Here is a 19,460-nt window from a genome sequence, read left to right as displayed (position 1 = left end):
CTGGAGTCTTCTGGCATATATACTTTTGAGAGAAGTTGTCACATCTGCCATTATTCCAATATAAAACAGACTTCTTGTAGACCTCCCTAGTTTTGCAGGGCAGTGGTACATCAACTGCTGAGCACCCAGGTAATCAAGGGTCTGCACTCCCAGGATGGGCGGTTCAGAGTACAGCCTGCACCGACAAAAGAGGCTGCTTCCTCTTTCACAGAGCCCAACGCGTGCTCTGTAATGTTGAGCTACTCAAACTGGCCACAAAAAATCAGCCCCGTCCACCAAATTCCCTGAATTGGACCAAGGTGACAGGATTTTATACATTATGGCTGAAATGGCTTTGATATCAGACAAAACACATGTGCAAAGTGATCAAGTCCAGCACTTCTGTTACTCTGACGAAGGCTTGCTGCTACATCTAGAGACCAGGATTTCTTTATTGAAGGGGAGGAAAGAGGCCATCCCTTATCCTACAAGCCACGAGTAATACTCAGCCTCTGAGCCTCCACTCCGAGAAGGTAACCTCTCATCTGTTTTCAAAGTAAAGTAGAGATATTTGGCAAAAACATCAGAACAAAGCTTGTATTTAAAAGCACTTTGTCCATGCAGAACAGCCCAAAAGAAATCACTGTGATGCTCTCCCCTATTTCACTTTAAGGGTTAAAGCCAAAGTACTCCAGGCCAGACAGATCATTTGTGTGAGAAGAGCAAACGATATTTAAGAATGTACATACTTAGATCTTATGAAATATTTCTTGAGGACTGTCCAGGTAATTTCTATTTATTACACTTTCAAATACATTACCGAAAACACAAGCACCCACCTCCTGTTTTTCCCTTTTCAAAATCCAAAGGATCTAGAGAATTGTTCTGCAATCGCTCGTCCTGCCAGTAATTTCAGAGAAAATTATCTTGAGTCATGTCCCCTCTAATTCCAACTTCTGTTTCAACTCTAAGTTTCATCCTGGAACATGCCAACAAGTGCTGAAGACAACTGCAACGGTCACCGGCAGAACGAAATCTAATACTATGGAGGAAGGCTTGAAGATATGGCTCAGAATCACAAAGTCAAGCTACAATTTACTTATTTTCAGTCAGAGTTTACCCACTATAATATTATGTGCGGGTTTCAATAGTTTCCCGAGGTCCAAACAAAAGTCCATTTTGGTTTAGAAAACTAAGCATACTGAGTTTTATTTTCCAAACCCCCTCACAAGTTCAAATCAACTCTCGCTGATCCCACTAGAACTTGCAATGACTCCAGGCTCCACCGCTTTTTCACTTCTGCACCTGCACAAGCATTTGACAGTCATTCAAAAAGGATGGACCTCTGACAGAAAATAAAGCCCCAGGAAGCAAAGAGGAAGGAAAGAAGAGAGGAAACAGCATTGCTCCTGGGACAGCAACGGGATTCACACAGCTCCAAAGCTCAGCAACCTCAGACCTCCCAGTTAACAGGAAAGTGAACTGTTTGCTTTGGAAAAAGCACATGGTGAAAATGGAACCCGTGCTGTATGTGGAATTTTGTGTCAGTGCTCAGAAACTTCCCTCTAGAGCATTTTGGGGTTTCTGTTTTTTTTTTTTCCAAGGAACTGTTACAAACTCCCTGTGCTGAATATAGGATGAATAACAGAGCTGACAGAAGAGTAGGTGGAAACGGAAATCCATACTACCAGGATCAGGAATATTAAACTAGTACAAGCAATAACCTGCCAGGCCCGATCAGACCTTAAGGGAGTCTCCGATCTTGTACAGTGGTGATTATCACAGACTTTAGAGTGAAATGTTAGAAACATAATGGGGAAGATGCGGAATAAGACATCCCTTACGTTAGATCTCATCCTAGTTTCTGGAAGTCCAAGATAAAACCTGAATCATAATGGTTAGTATTCTTGATAATCCGTTTTCAGCATTAAATTACTTGAATACGTAACATCCTGAAGATTAAAAAGTTTTCCGGGCCTTTGTGAGCTTCTTATTTACAGCCAAATAAATTACAGTCTCACCTCTCTTGAATTTCAAACACTGCATTCCAGCTTTTCCTACCGTGTTTTTCTGCTGATGGTGTGTTTCGCTCCAGAACCCTACTGCATCACAGGAAACCTGAGTTCATGCACACACTCACTCCTGTGCTATTAAACCTAAATCAAACAATTGTTCGACCGTTTACCTTCTCTCTTCTTTCTGGGTACTACAACTTTAGATTGGTTGACATCCAGAAAATCTTAATGCAGAATAGACCAGCAAAGCCGCCGTTGCAGAATATCGCTGAAGATATTCACAACAGCGCTGTGATCCTGATTTCTGTATGACTTCCTTCCACCTTTTTCCTTCGTGACACCCTCAAGCCAGATCTGTTCTAAGATGAAATCTATGGAGTTGTAAACCTAATACTTCCTGAAAAGGAAGCAGCTAAATGAGACACTGTAAATAACCCAAAAATCATAACAGAAAGAGAGAGCTTGACTGCCTGATTTGTGCTAAACGTTTTCATTATTTCTCATTTTCATTTCACCTCTGTGCCAAACTTGCATGTTCTTCATGCGGACTGCAAACCTCACAACAGTGATCTTGTTTTCACACATTTGCAAAATGAACGACATTTGCAAAGATCTTAAAATATGGAAGCCTATCCCACTTAATTTGACTGAAGTGGTTCACGTGAGCAGCTGAACCAGTGAACTGGGAAGGGTGGTAGCTCACAAGAAGCGCGTTGAACTCTTCAACGGGTATAACCGCAGCAGGAAGATCTGTGTCAATTCTTCATGTCTAAACACTGATATGAGCAGCAGGCAACGTGTTGTAGCATCTCAATGTCAAGGGCACGTATTCTGATTAGAAATACGGTAACAAATCTATTAGCAGATGAATACCATTTGGATACGCAAGTATAAGGAACGTGCTTTATGACAGACACAGTGTCAGAAATAACGCAGAAAGAAGCGGGTGAAATGAAAAGCTCTTCAACTCAAATATTCACTTTATGGCTTACGAACATGCATATTATATATACATGAAGCTGTCTCCTAAAAGAGTTTGAAACGGAGTTGCTTAGCTAGATCTGCAGTTATCCAACTCTTACCCTTTGATGTGTCAGGAGATGGACGGAGCACTTGAAAAATGGAAGCAGCTCATCCTTAAAGACAAGAGACGACCACTGAAACTTCCAGGAGGATCACTTGTCAATGACTGCTTCTCTCTGCACAAGTTGTTTTCGCAACAGACTACAAGACCTCTTACCTGTGTCTGATAGGAAGTTAATGGGATCAAAAGCAGAGCTTTCGTTGACTCCAGCTGCCCCTGAATCTGCAGTGCCAAGCAATGTTCGCAGCTGACTTTCAGTGTGAAAGTCTGCACATTTATCCTTATTTAAACAGCTGCTCAACAGGAATTATGTCTAATTCATAGGGAATGGCTTTTCAACCTTCAGTTCAAGGACTGGCATCATTTCTAAGGAAACCTCCAAAAGGTAACCACAAAAAGCAAATTCACTGTCAGTAGACCTAAACGTGTTAAACCATGCCCTGCACCTCCCTTTGAAGATTTCCATCCAACATAAAGTAGAATTCCCTGCCTTACACTGGCTAAATCTCCCAACCTTATCAGGTTAAAGACAAAAGGGACTGAGAAACTCCAAGACCACCAGAAGCGGAAAGCCACTGTAATTCAGTAGCGAGAAGTGAAGGCCAAGAGGGTCTTATTGCCCCCGAGAAACTTTGCTACTCATGACTTCTTTAATTTAAAGGGATGTTACACTCTACTAAAATCCTTGGAAAGAAATTTTTATGGTACTCAACAATGTACAACTGAAAACTCAAAGGCCAGAAAAGTCTCTGTGGCATTATAAAGCAAAACAAACATACTTCTACAGCTTTCAGCCTGGTACTACAACGAAGAGCACGCAACTATTACAAGAAGTTCCACATCTGCCTTGCACTGTAGCAACTCTCTTTTGTGCCAAGCTGACATAGGAAACGGTGTAAATGATTAAGTCAATTAACACAGGTTCAGCAATCACACTTTGGGAATCTGTCTCACTCTGATAAATACAGTTGAGCTCCTACAAGCAGCTTTTTCAGGCTTGTGACTCGCTGCAGCTAAGTCATTCCCTGTACATGTTTACGGGGTACAGAGAGAAGGAAGGTGAAAAATTTCCCCTCCTCGTTTGTAGTTTTGCTGCGCAAGCGTGGGCTGTGAATTCTGAACAAGTCTGGCTGCTCTATTTTCGTTCTTCTCCCTCTTCCTGGCAGCAAGAGTCATCCCATAGGACAAGCTGTAAAGAGGAGGATTGTTAACTCCCAATATGGATTTTCTACTGACCCAGGAAAAGCATAACGTAGATTTCTTCAACTCAATGTATTAATAAAAAGGAGGAATGCAAACCAAGGGGTGTCTAGGGGGCGGGGGGGAACCAAACCAAAAAACTATCACAGAAGAAAAAAAAAAAAAAAAGACTATGAGAGTTCTTTTAAAATGCTAAAAATCTGCAGTTGGCTTGCGGCCAGCTACAGTCAAACAGGAAATTCAGTATACAGATCTGAAATGTAAGTTCAAAAAGTAACATTCTCCCAACCCGCCCCCACTCACACGGTCAGTACTGTCCCAACCAAAAGTCTTCCTAGTGAATTTGTTATCTGTTTCCTTCCCCAACGGAAAAGCCCCCCCATCCAGGCTTGTTTTGCTACAGATGGGAAACAACTAGAGATAAACAGCAGCTCTATGGGAAAATAAAGTACTTTAAGTAATCTCATCGGGATTTTTAGTGAAGAGGTGGCCTCTGTGCAGACTTTAGACAATACACAATAAAAAGATCTGAAATGATTGACGTACATAGTGAAATTAATTCAGGGAAAATCAGCCATGCAGCTAAAAGGCTTGTCATTGCTACAAAACAGAAACAAAAACCAGATGAAAATGTTTAATATTTCCATAACTAACTTTAAAGAAATGTTTCCCATTTGCAGCCCTCCTCAAAGTGTACTGTAAATTAAGAGCTCAAGAAGACCGATGGCATGTAGGGCAATTTTCTGGTTACTTTTCATAGAGATACCTATGGGAAATGGTTCGTGACGCCAGCTGTCTCCCTCCAGGTATTTTATTGGAATACTGAAACTAAATTCAGACATTGATACTCAATGTCACAAAAATCTATCTGAGAAGTGAAAAGTCACCACAGTTAGTTTTAGTAACGGAGACAGAAGCTATTCTTAATACAAGGTTTGTTTTTATAGGTGTACTTCTAACCGTTCTGAATAGAGAGCCAAATCCTGCATTGGTATTTACATCACCGCCTGAGCTATACCCACATTACACAACCATCAACAGGAGCAGAATTCCAGCTCCATTTCCCTACGCCAAACTCTCACCAAAGAGGTACAGGAATTGAATATTTAACAACATTCAAAGGCAGAAAATTAAAATGTTGTCAAGGATTTCCTAGTGCTAATAACACTCACAGTGAAGGCAGTAAGCAAAACAGGAGATGCCAATATGAGGAAAATAGTCTGCTTCAGCTATATTAGTAAAAATAAAACATTAGTCAAACGTCAGCATCATTCTTGCCTTACAGAAGCTGAGTATTATTGCATCAGTACAGTAGGGCTTGCAACCAAATGGTACGTACATAATTATTCATAAGATTTCATCCAAACTAGGAAGACACCACTCCTCAGATACAGCCATATAACAGAGGAATAAAAAAAAAAAATTTTTTGAAAATCTACTTTCTCAAAGAAAGAGGAACCCCTGAAGGAGAAGGCCCAGGCTGGCACAGAAAAGTGAACCAAATGTGTTTGCCCAGTCGTTTAGAGACCAGACTTGCTGATAAACGTTCCATCTCAATTCTTGGCTGGGGTACAACAAGACCACTGTAAGGGCAAGGAAAACAAAAGTAGGACGCTGGAACACTTTGCTTTAAGAAGCCTAATGTTGATTAATTTATTACTGACAAAATCCCGCCAAGTAAACTTCGGGGGTTTTCACACAACATCTTTACAAAAGCAGCATTCATCAAAATTTAAATATCATCCCATGCGAACTCAGTCTTTTTGGATCACTACGATTTCCTCACCCTTTGCTCTCGAGTTCCTACATTTACAAATCCAGTATCAGGCCACGATAACGTGAAATAAGAATGCTGGAAAATAACGTTCACGGCGACATTTTTATTCTGGCACTCACACTGGCAGAACTGTAAAACTAGTTGTGGAAACTCTACAGTAACATGCTTCCAACTCTCCCACCTCTGTCATGTTTTTCTCTCTTCTGAAATGTCAGTTCCTGTCTAGCCTGCAGCAAAGTATTCCCAACAGATCCTACAAGAGCTCCAGTGACTCACTCCTGCTCTCTGCCAAGCAGGGAGCTCTCAAGCTCGTTATCTCCCAGTTCCCCTCCGTGCTCAGACAGCGGCACAGAACGGCAGAAGGAGAAGAAGCCTCTTGTACGACTGGCTGCGCACCCGGTCGGGGTTCAGGCAAAGGGCCTGTGAAGGGAAACAGTCCCGCTAGCAGAAATAGTTTTATTTTGGGAGCTGTAAGGAAGCCTTAGTGCTTTTTCCTGGTGGATAATTTCTCCATGGGATAGGAGGGAGCTCATGAAGGTGGCCAGTCTAGCACAGAGATGTGTAGCCTTTTACAACAGTAATTGCCATAAGAGATACATAAGCAAGTAAAAAAAATTTAAGTAATTGAATTGAAAGCCGGGTATTTGCAAAAAAAGTTTAAATATTGCAAATATTTCTACACTGTTTATTTACTTCTACTGTGCCATAAAGGAACGTGGATAGACCACTGCTGCTTGCCTTGGCTAAATGAGCAAAGAACGGGGCAAAATTCACGCCCAAGATTTTAGATTTATTTAATGCTTTTTGCATTCCCTATGAAAGTGGAATCATCCTCTACCACATGCCTCAAGGACAAACTGAACTTGGAAAATTACACTGGAAATGAGGAAAAACTATTTTATGCCCCAGCTCTGCTGCAATCTTCTTGTACGCTATTACTGCTAACAATAAAGAAATAAAGTCATACAAGACCCAGATAACACCAAACAGCAGAGTCATGAGAATTCAAAAGCAATTCAAGGCAGCATCACAGAAAAGGAAGAGCGCAATTAACACTGGCTTTGGGGACAGAAGCAGCGTTCCGTGAATGCTGAAAACACGTGTGCAAACTTCAGTGAGGATTCTGAATGCACAAGGGGAGAACGTTTCCGCTTTCAAGTGGTGGTGAGCTAAGCATATGAATACACAGAAAAAATTAATTCCTTCAGAGACAGATGATCTGCCTTTACCAGTCCATCCAAGGATGTAGATAACAACGGCCTGGTTTCAAGAAACCAGGACTTTAAAATCATGCATAACCTGATACGTCATCCAACAGTGATGGATATTAAAAAAAATTAAGATGTAAGCTTAATTTGTCAAAAGCACGACTTCACAATTTTTCCACCTCAACCGTGACTCAGTCGTTTGTCAAATGGGAGTCGAGAAGCAACTTTCGAACCCGTAGACTTTGAAGTAACGCTAGATGACCACCTCCGTATTGGGATCCATCTCCCACCCAGCTAACATTAAAATGCCCTCCTAAGAAAGCCTGTAGGCTCGACCCAGGAGTGCTAGTGAACAATTATTGCACGGATCCGTGATTTCTGCAACCCAATGAAGTCAGCATGCTCCATGCGGCCGCATTTTTCCCAGATGAAGCTTGTTCATTTATAACTAAGCCGGACCATTAAATAACTACTGGACTTACGGAGAAAGCTAAGGAATTATTAACTGCTGTCCTTACAACTGACTGAACAGCCTAAAACCCAGCCAGAGTATGTTAGACTTTTTTTCACAGCAAAGGCTACTGCAGCGTGGCAAAAGAGCAGGAAAGAGCTACTCCTCCTGTAAGAACCTATTTCCTCCTCACGTATCCTTAGGGAGAGATGCCTCACTTCAGACCCTCTCTGGTACATGCCACCTGGGGGTCAGTGCTACTTCAGGAGAAGGCATAGCAAGCAACTGAGTTACAAACCACCTTCTAGGTAGGCCCAAGAGAGTGGAGGATGCCAGACATCTCCTGAATTAATAATCATTGCTTGTTTTATTAGGACTTAGGACTTTATTATTGACTCAGAATAGTAAAAGTGTCACACCTGCTTAAGTAGTCATTGATTATTTTTTCCTCCTGTTTGTATTTTATTTCCCTCCTCTATTTTTTAAAAATCCGTATGTAATTTGTGTCTTTTCCGTCTTCACTGCATTACTAGTACGCTTTTTCAAAAGAAACTGGGTACAATGCATTCTCAGGATATGTTCTTCCATGGAAAAAGCAAGGACCAGAGCCAGGTGTCACACCATTTCAGAGCATTACCATGGATCTGTGGGAACCGTGTTTGCAAGCAGCGCGGCTGAGAAAACAGCACACAGCCACCGGGACTTACTTGCTCTTGACTTGTCCTTGCCCATGAGATTAGGAAGATGGTATCTAGAGATCCTTGGGCTGTTTATGGGCCTTTGTTTATTCTAGAATTCCTTCATGAAGGGGTCCTTTTGTCAACAATATTTCTTGTGCTGTGGTGGTGGTGAAGGAAGTGTGTGGGAGAACAAAGAGAAAACCTTTTTTCGGCTAGGGAGGCATATTTGCCCTTGTTTGTTTCAGTCTAAGCACATGTAGAAGTTACTTCTCTTAAAAAGCTCAAAAGTCATTTTATTTGAGAGTAGGGACAGGAAGAGAGACTAATACAATAAACAGAGGGCAGCAAAGTAATTGTGTGCTTACAGATGCATTCTTCAGAGAAAGGGCAGTCTCAATAATTAAAAAAAAAAAAATAAATTAGGAGTCAAGGGATATGGATTCTGCTCCTTCTTCTAACGTGGGCTTCTTGCAGGACTACAAAAGTCACCCTACCTCATATCTGAAATTGATGTCTACCAAAAAGAATGTGGAAAATATTTTTTCCATTTTTTTTTGCAAATCACATCATGACATCTGGATGGGAACACTACACAAGGGCAGCGTCGTTACTCTAATATTACCTGCCTTTTAGAGAACTTACTACCGTGCTTAAGGTTAGGAAGGGAACGGAAACCTTGCCTTTGGTAGCTTCTGGAGGCATGATATTACTCATCCCTCATAACACCTTTTTGCAGCATAGAAAAAGTAGAACAATAACATCACATTTATTTCACCTTCCTTTTTTTTTTTAATGCTTCTGTACTTTTTTTTTTTAATTATTCTTTCTGTAAGATATTTAGCTTTGTAGTTTACAGTAGTGGCCTGCCTTAAGTAAACATAGTAAGCGTACCATATTCTGAATAAAAGATTTTCATTATCATTAATATACCAATTTTCTGTGTTGTCAATAAGAAAGAGGACATCTGTATTAGCGAGACAAGAGGATGGGGGGAAAAAAACCACAACGTGAAATACGGCTAAGTGGGAGTATGAAATTTAAATCAGAGCAAACAGATTTCAACCTAACATTAAGATTCCATTTCAGGCACCCTGTCTTTGCATACATAATCCTGCCCAAATACGCCTCCGAGAACACATACCCCACATTGTAATAGGGATGGAAAGGCTGTACAGACTCATGGATGTGGGCCTATGGCACCTTGCCGCTACAGAAATTCAAGAAAATAACTCATTAAAAATAAATTCTCACATTCTCCTTGCAGGTTTTGTTCTGGTTATCGGATTGGTGACTTTCTACCGCATCGGACCATACACCAACCTCTCCTGGTCTTGCTATCTGAACATTGGAGCCTGTCTTCTGGCCACGCTGGCAGCTGCCATTCTCATATGGAACATCCTCCATAGGCGCGAGGACTGCATGGCGCCCCGGGTCATTGTCATTAGCCGTACCCTGACTGCTCGGTTTCGCCGTGGCCTGGAAAATGACTACGTTGAGTCGCCGTGCTGAAAGAGTGGACTTGAAAGGGGAAAGATCTCCAAGGAGATCTGCATTGGAGTTGTTTTCTATAAATATATGCTATAATTTAAAACTAAGGGTTGAAAGACATCACAAAGCTCACTCTTGTGGGCAGAGGCCCTCAATTATTATTTGGATGGGCTCCATCTATATACATATGTATAAAACACATAATTTTATATATATATTATATTATATTGCCCTCTCCCTCTGCTGTACAGCACAGAATGTTGGATTGTCAGAATCCTGAGAGAGCATCACAGCGACATGTCAGCAGGGTCAGCTGTAGCAGCCACAGAGTGTATGCGACGAGAATGAGGCAGCCAAACACGTTTTCTCCACCTGCATAAAGCTATCCTCCTCCCTAATAATAATGGAAAAAGCTAGAGGAGACCAGCAACAATAACTTTGGAGTTCACAGGCAATCTGAGAAAGCAGAAAACTCACTATAGAATAAGTGATGATTTTAACAGCTGTTGGAAGTTTCATGAACCTTCAGGCCTTCCATCCACCCTCCTCGATGAACTTCTCACCAGCTGCAACACCTGCTCCCCCACCACAGCACAGCCCAGACAGTAAAAAGCAAAGGCGACTCTAACCATTCTAACTGTAAAGCAAGGGAAGGCAGAAGAATTAAGTTGCATTTTTTCAGACATTTCCTTTGTATCCTGAGACAAAGGTTTGGGTTTATCCTACATGTAAACAGATAATGCCATTAAAAAAGAAAAGGGTACGCAGCTAGAACAGGCCATACATGTTGCTGAGAAATCTACTTCAGAGTTACAATAAGGGCAAATATCTACAGAAGAGGGTTACACGGACTCCCTAATAATCACAGATACTATTATTGGAAAGGACTGTTAAGAACAGGTATTTCAGCCCAAAATAATTTCTTTTCTTCCCAGCTTGCTTTCACATTCGCTGTGGCATTTTCAGATTAGAGTGCTATGTCAGGGCACTCAGCTCTGCCCAGCAACGCTCAGAAGCACATAACACAGTGACTATCGGAGAATGTAACTGCCATTCAAGCACCCGAATTGAAGAATACGACGTATATAGAGGACTGAAACACAAGATTTAAAAAAGATCCGCCTGGTAACTTAATATGGTAATGAAATGAAAATAATTAGTACCTTTGGAATTAGGCATAATGTTTATACAAGCCTGACCCCGAGAAGTACGTGGGCTCGCAAAAGTTGTGTGCACGTAACTTTCAGGAAGAAAAACAACAGGTCAAAAATTATTATGCAGAAATACTTAGGATGCAGGAACTAGAGGCAATGACAGATGATTAAAACCCTAAGGATGCTACTCTGAGCACAGTTACTGATAGGTTTGAAGGACCATGAGCTGTGAACGTTACAAATTCTTTAGGACTGTTGTGTCGCTCCCAGCCGAGTATACTGCTTTTCCTCTTTTTCGTTATTTCCATCGTGCTTTTCCACACTTTGTAAAAATGTGATCATCAAGCTGGCTCTTGAGTTCTGTTCTGATGTAATAAGAAACTCAACCCCAACTGCTGCTCTGCACCACGTTCAAAGCAAGCAACACTCCGCAGAGACCAACGGTCTAACCAACTGTATTGCTCTAGACTATCAGGGTAGAATACCATAGAGCTGACAAAGAGTTTCTTCTAGCAGTAGGTTTGTAAAAACCAAGATTTGTGTTCCTTTGCCTGCGTTACTTTCTGGAAAAAGTTTTCTAGAAATGATTGCTATGATTAATTGCAGGGTTTTTTTAAAAAAATAAAATATTGGAATATTTAAAAGACATTATATTATTTCTTCTAATATTGCAATATCCATATTATAATAATGTACATTTAAATTTAAATTTCAGCTATGGGGTTGGTAAATTTGTAATACTCAGTATTACTGTGATAATTTCAGATGTATAAATAAAGTTGGGAATGTTCATTTTCTGCTAGTGACAGTGTGAGGTTTTTGCCATGCAGAAGACATGGAATAAGGTTGCTTGTTATCAATCACTTTTTCCTGTTTAGTAAAAAAGAACCCACAAAGTTTGCAACAGCTCATAGACAATGAATAAGCAGAGAATACATTAAAATGTCTGTAAGATAAAGATATTTCATCTTGTTAGAAGTGAAAGGCAGGATGAAATCCGAAAGGAAAAAAGCAAGGAGAGTTTAGGAGGATCAAAACTTCATACAAACTTTTAGTAAAAATAAACCGTACCCATAAAGAAATACGAAGAAATACCTTTTTATCAGCCTGATGGATTTGAAGGCCTCATCCATGTCTCCAGCAGTCAGATAGAAGCTGAAGTTCAGTATGGCATCCTGGGTAGTCTTATCACAGTCTCCTAATCCAATGAAGTCTCTCATGGGCCTTCTCGCAACCATCTGAGGGACCTTTATTGAGTCAGGCTCTGCTTGTCCTATCCCGGCTTCTCCTGGCTAAAATGAGAATGTTATCATTTACGTACCAAGTCGGTTACTCCTTTGTATGTGTAATTAATTACATTATTTCCACTACAGTCTGAGTTTTCTATTTCTGTAGGACCATGATCAACAGTGACAATAATTGCAATCTTTCAGAACTTCCTAGAAAACGCTCCACAATATGGAATGTCATAGAGGAGCTCAGCCATGTCGTAACAAACAATCACAGTACATCAGTTTAGAGATTGGTAAAATACCACAGGAGAGGCAGCCTCCTACTATTACAGTCATAATTATGATTATTTTATATATATTATAATGACTATAACAGCAACTATTATTTTAAATCCCCAGATTTCTGGAGATTTGAGATAAATGAGAGATGAGAGATTTCTCTAAGGTCAGTCTCTTCTCAAAAATGAGTCTGCTGTTCTGAAAGTTAACTATATAGGCACAATTCTTTTATTCTTGCCTTTATATGAAGCATATGAATACCCAAGCTCAGGTTCAAACTCTTCCCCACACAAGTGTCAGTTCTGGAGCCTATGGAGCTTCAGTGATACTTTCAGCAGTCGTTGAAAGGCAGCTCAATGCAATTTAACCGTTATTCAGCAAAAGAATGAAGTCAATCATCTATATCAAATGACGTGTCTAGAGTGTAACAAGGGAACTTTCACATGCCAAAAACACTGGAAGATCACCTGAGTCATGAAGGACACGAAATTTCACATATACTCCCATTATATAGTTAGACAAGATAACTAAATATTAAGGTTTACAGGAGCAAATAAAAATACAGTATTATATTATTATACAATGACAGTATTAGATACAGTAAAAGACAGAAATCAAAAGTGCAAATGTGTTTGACTACAATTTCATAGAATCACAGAATGGTTAGAATTAGAAGGGACCCTTAAAGACCACCCAGTGCCACCCCCTGCCCTGGGCAGGGACACCTCCCACCACACCAGGTCGCTCCAAGCCCCCTCCAACCTGCCCTTGAACACCTCCAGGGATGGGGCAGCCACAGCTTCTCTGGGCAACCTGGGCCAGGGGCTCACCACCCTCAGAATGAAAAATTTCTTCCTCAGATCTCAGCTAAATCTCTCCTCTTGCAGTGTAAAACCGTTGCCCCTCGTCCCATGGCTGCCCTCCCTGATCCAGAGTCCCTCCCCAGCTTTCCTGGAGCCCCTTTAGGGACTGGAAGGGGCTCCAAGGTCTCCCCGGAGCCTTCTCTTCTCCAGGCTGAACCCCCCCAGCTCTCTCAGCCTGTCCTCACAGCAGAGGGGCTCCAGCCCTCCCAGCATCTCCGGGGCCTCCTCTGGCCCCGCTCCAACAGCTCCGTGTCCTTCTGCTGTTGGTGCCCCAGAGCTGGAGGCAGCACTGCAGGGGGGTCTCACAGAGCTGAGCAGAGGGGCAGAATCAAACCCCTTGCCCTGCTGCTGGGGATGCAGCCCAGGCTGCAGGGGGGTTCTGGGCTGCCAGCGCACATTGACAGTGAATGTTGAGCTTCTCGTCCAGCAACACCCCCAAGCCCTTTTCCTTAGGGCTGCTCTCAAGCCATTCTCTGCCCAGCCTGGATTTGTGCCTGGGATTGCCCCCACCCACATGCAGGACCCTGCACTTGGCCTTGTTGAACTTCTTGAGGTTTGCACAGGCCCACCTCTCCAGCCTGTCCAGGTCCCTCTGGATGGCACATCCCTTCCCTCCAGCATCGACCGCACCACACAGCTTAGTGTTGTTGGCAAACTTGCTGAAGGTGCACTCAATCCCACTGTCCATGTCACCAACAAAGATATTAAACAGCACCAGTCCCAGTACCGACCCCTGAGGAACACGACTCATCATAGGTCACCACTTGGACATTGCGCCATCGACGGCAACCCTTTCAGTGTGGCCATCCAGGCACCTCCTGATGCACCGAGTGGTCCATCCAGCAAATCCATCTCTCTCTCATTTAGAGACAAGGATATTGTGTGGGACACTGTCAAATGCCTTGCACAAGTCCAGGTAGATGACGTCGGTTGCTCTTCCCTTACCCACCAACGCTGTGACCCCATCACAGAAGGCCACCAAATTTGTCAGGCACGATTTACCCTTAGTGAAGCCATGTTGGCTGTCGCCAATCACCTCCTCATTTCCCATGTGCCTTAGCAGAGTTTCCATGAGGATCTGCTCCATGATCGTGTCAGGCACAGAGGTGAGACTGAGCAGTCTGTAGTTTTTCCCTTTTTAAAAATGGGTGTTATGCTTCCCCTTTTCCAGTCAGTGGGAACTTCACCAGACTGCCACAACTTCTCAAATATGATGGATAGTGGCTTAGCAACTTCCTCTGCCAGTTCCCTCAGGACCCACAGATGTATCTCATCAGGTCCCATGGATTTGTGTGCACATTCAGGTTCCTCAGATGGTCTCAAACCTGGTCTTCTCCTACAGTGGGCAGTTACTCATTCTCGAAGTCCCTGCCTTTGCCTTCTGCAACTTGGGCCGTGTGGTTAGAGCCCTTGCCTATGAAGGCCGAGGCAAAAAAGTCATTCAGTACCTCAGCCTTGTCCATGTCCCGGGTGACCAGGTCTCCCGTTTCCTTCCTGAGTGGGCTCGTGTTTTTCCTAATCTTCATTTCATCACTGATGTACCTGTAGAAGCTTTTCTTGTTGCCCTTGATGTCCCTGGCCAGATTTAACTCTGTCTGGGCTTTGGCTTTCCTAACCTGATCCCTGGCTGCTCGGACAATTTCTCTGTATTCCTCCCAGACTTCCACCCTCTGTAGGCTTCCTTCTTCTGTTTGAGATCGTCCAGGGGCTCCTTGTTTGTCCATGCAGGGATCCTGGCGATTTTGCCTGACTTCCTCTTCGTTGGAACACATCACTCCTGAGCTTGGAGTAGGTGGTGCTTGAATATTAGCCATCTTTCTTGGATGCCTCTTACCTCCAGGGCTTTATCCCATAGTACTCTGCCAAGCAGGTCCCTGAAGAGGCCAAAGTCTGCTCTCCTGAAGTCCAGGCTAGCAAGCTTACTGTGTGTCCTCCTCGATGCCCTAAGGATCTTGAACTCCACCATTTCACAGCCACTACAGCCAAGGCTGCCCTTGGGCTTCACATTCCCCATCAGCCCCTCCTTGTTGGTGAAAACAAGGTCCAGCACGGCATCTCTCTTCATTGGTTCCTTTATCACTTGAAGAAGGAAGTTATCATCAACACATTCCAGGAACCTCCTGGATTGCTTATGCCCTGCTGTGTTGTCCCACCAACTGATACTGGGGTGGCTGAAGTCCCAGGGCTTGTGAACATGAGGCTGCTCCTACCTGTCTATAGAGGGCCTCCTCCCCTCAGTCTTCCTGGTTGGGTGTCCTGTAGCAGACCCCCACTGTAACATCACCTGTCCCTGCCCTCCCTTTAATCCTGACCCATAAGCTCTCGGTTGGTTCCTCATCCATCCCCAGGCAGAGCTCCATGCACTCCAGCTGGTCACTGACACAGAGGGCAACACCCACTCCCTCGTCACCCCTGTCTGTCCTTCCTGAAGAGCCTGTATCCTTCCATTCCAACGCTATAGTCATAGGAGCCATCCCACCACGTCTCCATAATGCCAATAAAATCATAGCCCTGCAGGTGTGTGCACGTCTCTAACTCCTTTTGTTTGTTCCCCATGCTACATGCATTTGCACAGAGGCATTGAAGTTGGGCCCCTCATGAAGCTGACTTACTGGGTGGAGTGGCTAGTTTCCCTTTGTGCTGCACTCGGGTGCTCTCCTGCTGACCCATGATCCTTCTGCAGGCTCTGGGCATCTGTTACTGGTATTGGCATCACATTAGTAGGAGTTGGATGGATCGCAGTTCCCCCCACCCCAGCAACTCCAGTTGAAAGCCCTCTTGATCAGCTTGGCTAGCCTATGACCAAAGATGTTCTTCCCCTTCTCTAACAGGTGGACCCCATTAGCCCCCAGTAGACCAGGTTTTTCAAAGCAAGTCCCATGGTCTAAGAAGCCAAACCCCTGGCTATGGCAGCAGTCCTGTAGCCATTTATTGATTTGCCAGATTCGCCTGGCCCTATCAACCCCCTTCCCTCTGACCAGGAAGGCTGATGAAAAAAAACAACTGTCTGTGTGCCAGAGGCCCTGACCACTGCTCCCAAGGCTCTATAATCTTTCTTGATAGTCTTCAGGTTGCTCCTGGCTGCATCACTGGTGCCCATGTGAAACAGCAGCAGTGGCTAATAGTCAGAGGACTGCACAAGGTTTGGTAGTCCCTCGGTGATGTCCCTGATACGAGTCCCGGGTAAGCAGCACTCTTCCCTAGAGAGCGCATCAGGCAGGCAAATGGGTGCCTCCGTACCTCTCAGAAGAGAGTCGCCTACTACTATTTTTGACTACTCCAGAAGTTTGCAGAATTTCTGGACCCAGGACAGACGTTATAATGAATAAGGAGAAACCCTGGAATGAAACTTGGTCAAAACAGACTTGTTGCATCAAATAGCAAATTTGCTGTATTTAAAGCAGACTTAATATACTAAATCACGTTTCCAAAATTAATTATCCTATAACAAGTAATTTAGTCACTAAGATACAGTAACCTAACTGAGGAAAGAAAATGGAAACAGAAGAGAGAAAAGTAGAGAACGAAGGAAGAGGAGCAAAATAACGCAGATACTTACAGGTTTATAGACACATCCCCTCCGAAAAAACAACTAATGGCAGCAATAATCCATACAGAGTTACAGAAAAAGAAAAAAAAAAGAGACATAATATCAAAGTAAAATAGCATGAGATATGATGGGGGGGAAGTGTTAAAAGAAAGATCAGAAACTGCAGCAGATCACCTTTGACCTTTCAAATTAAAGGAAAGTAAAATAGAGTGCAGTTCTAAAAGCCAGATCTGTGCAGGAAGAGTGACAACAGTCAGTTCTTTGCAAGGGGGCTAAATGGCAAAGTACTACTCTGAACCTAAATAAATTAAGTAGAAAAACACCTAGAAACATTCTCCTCGTTTAACACCGCTCCTAAACTATATGAAATTAGATAAAGTGATCACATTGTCTTACTCAAAAGATGTAGAGGATTAGAAGTCTCATTAAGTTCCTGCAGATTTTACAAAAATAAATGCCTTGGTAGAATAAACAGACTTTGTTAAGCTCCCCCTGTAAGAAGGGCACAGTGCAAATCATCACCTTAAGAGGCACTAACAAACTCAGGTCAAAGCTTAAGCAGAAAACCAATCTTTAGGTAATAGGCTTCATTTCTTTCAGTATGCATGGAATCATACATTTACCTAAGACACAAATAATTCTGGATTCATGTTCAAGTGAAAGAAGTTAAAGCATGCATTCCTGTATTCATAGCATATAGGCATTTGGTGATACTGCAAGAGGAGTATTCTTGTTATTCTGGGCTGGGGGGGAGGATTAAGCTCCATTCCAACTCACAAACGGATTGCTTCTGCTGAAGCTAGTAGAAAGTGTCCCCTCTTAATGGCGTATGTAAAGTTGAAACACACCCTCCCTTACTTGCAATAGGCACGGTGATTATATAAAGCAGATTTTTTTTTTTTTCCACATCCTTTTTTTAGTTGCATTCCCTGGTAATTACTGTGTCTCCTACACTTTTAAGTTGCATCCAGTTTGCCATACCCATGAAAAGCCAATTGAGTACAATTTCCACAATACTGCCGAGTACACCTGCATGAGAATTATGTCATTTCTACATGTGATGCAGTAACTGCCATTGGAGTTGCTCTACTTACCCCAGACTCAATTTGGTTAAATTTGATCCCTCCACAGTGAAAAGTCTGAACATACGGGAAGGGAAGGAATTGTGAATGATTTCCTCACCTTTTTTGCAAAATAATAATGTGGCACCTCTATGCCCAGAAGAACCTGGTAGGATGAAGGTAATGGAAAGCTGTCATGAAGCAAAAGGCCGTGCTCTTCAGTATTGAAGAATGAGATAATCCAATCATCTGTCTGGAAAACAAAGCAAAGCATTGTTTTGCTTTTATGCCGCAATATCCTGCTTTCATTTTGCTTTTATTTTCCATATTCACTTGGCAGAACCTTCTCTTGAAAATAACATGACTTATACATTGACACGCACACAGCTGCTGAAGAGGGCAGAGCTGCATGGTTTGCTCCTGTAGCAAGTAGCCAACGACTCCATGTACATTAGAGACCGTGTTCCTACTGCAAAGGGATCTCCACCTCTGCCTTCCAGGAATCAACTTCCCTGACCATAAAGAGGGAAGTGCTTGGCCACAGGCTGCTACTCTAGAAGCCTCTCTGACAGGTCTGACTGAGGTCAAAGAAATACTCCCAACTGCTTTCAACAGTTTTTCTTTTTAAACACTGTATTATTTCTATTATAATTTCAGCAGCTCACGGACCACTTCGAGTTCCCAGGCATATACCAGCCATTTAAAAATAGTTTCTGTAACAGCTTAAATATTGACCTGACTCAAGTCAAAATGAATCATTTACTTCCAACAGAAGTTAATCAGACGACTCATTTTTTTAAAGGATAAGCACACAGTTAGAAGTTCTGTTGAATAAAGGCCAAGAAGTAAGTTGCATTCCTTTTATATCTTTTTGTTTTTCAATTTTATGTAGAAGCCAAACATTTTTACTTGTTTACGTTAGGAATATTAGGTTTGAAGTGTTCTTCTCTTTGCTAGAACACCCTACCAAGGTCTCTTGAGACACTAACTCCATTCCTCCTTTCTACTTTGATCTTCCCGTGATTTTTCTAAAGTCATTTCAACCACCAAAAGAAACAAAAAGCTTTCTATCTCCAATTGGAAGAGGTTTAACTAAAATCATGCGCAAATCAGAAAACTTTAAATCAACATTTTAAGTCAATGGAATATTTATGGAGGACAGGCAGTTCTGTACAGACAAAATGGTAAGGATCGCTACAAGCACATTAGCAGGGGAAGCGGGGAGAATTGTTGGTCTGATGAAAGAAATCTTTGATTAGATCATTTCTGATCAATAAAAATGAAATCTTTTTTCTAACGTAAAAAAGACAATTTGTCTTTTTTGTAATGTAAAAGACAATTTGGGAAGTATCATAAAGATGTACAATGTCCGTCCAGCAAAGCAGAAGATGGCAAGAACTGGGCGGGAAGAGTGTACTTCCCTGTTCACCTTAACGGCA

At 42.5% G+C, this 19,460-nt stretch overlaps 2 protein-coding genes across 5 annotated transcripts in view; one reads left to right on the top strand and one right to left on the bottom strand.

Annotated features, from left to right (window-relative positions):
* Positions 1 to 11,831, top strand: part of TMEM204 (transmembrane protein 204) — a 30,725-nt gene extending 18,894 nt beyond the window's left edge. Inside the window, exon 3 of the mRNA XM_054212278.1 lies at positions 9,659 to 11,831. Coding sequence (XP_054068253.1) covers positions 9,659 to 9,903 — 245 coding nt within the window. The 3' untranslated portion in view covers positions 9,904 to 11,831. The remainder of the gene's footprint in view (positions 1 to 9,658) is intronic.
* IFT140 (intraflagellar transport 140) overlaps positions 1 to 19,460 on the bottom strand; it is a 90,936-nt gene that overhangs the window by 39,790 nt on the left and 31,686 nt on the right. For all 4 annotated transcript variants that reach the window (XM_054212266.1, XM_054212265.1, XM_054212268.1 and 1 more), the window contains 2 exons: positions 18,143 to 18,274; positions 12,132 to 12,328 (listed from right to left, as the gene is read on the bottom strand). In XM_054212266.1, the coding sequence (XP_054068241.1) occupies positions 12,132 to 12,328; positions 18,143 to 18,274 (329 nt within the window). The remainder of the gene's footprint in view (positions 1 to 12,131; positions 12,329 to 18,142; positions 18,275 to 19,460) is intronic.

This window comes from Rissa tridactyla, chromosome 8, assembly GCF_028500815.1.
Source record: "Rissa tridactyla isolate bRisTri1 chromosome 8, bRisTri1.patW.cur.20221130, whole genome shotgun sequence".
Lineage (NCBI taxonomy): Eukaryota > Metazoa > Chordata > Aves > Charadriiformes > Laridae > Rissa > Rissa tridactyla.
This window is presented reverse-complemented; position numbering and strand designations above follow the sequence as displayed.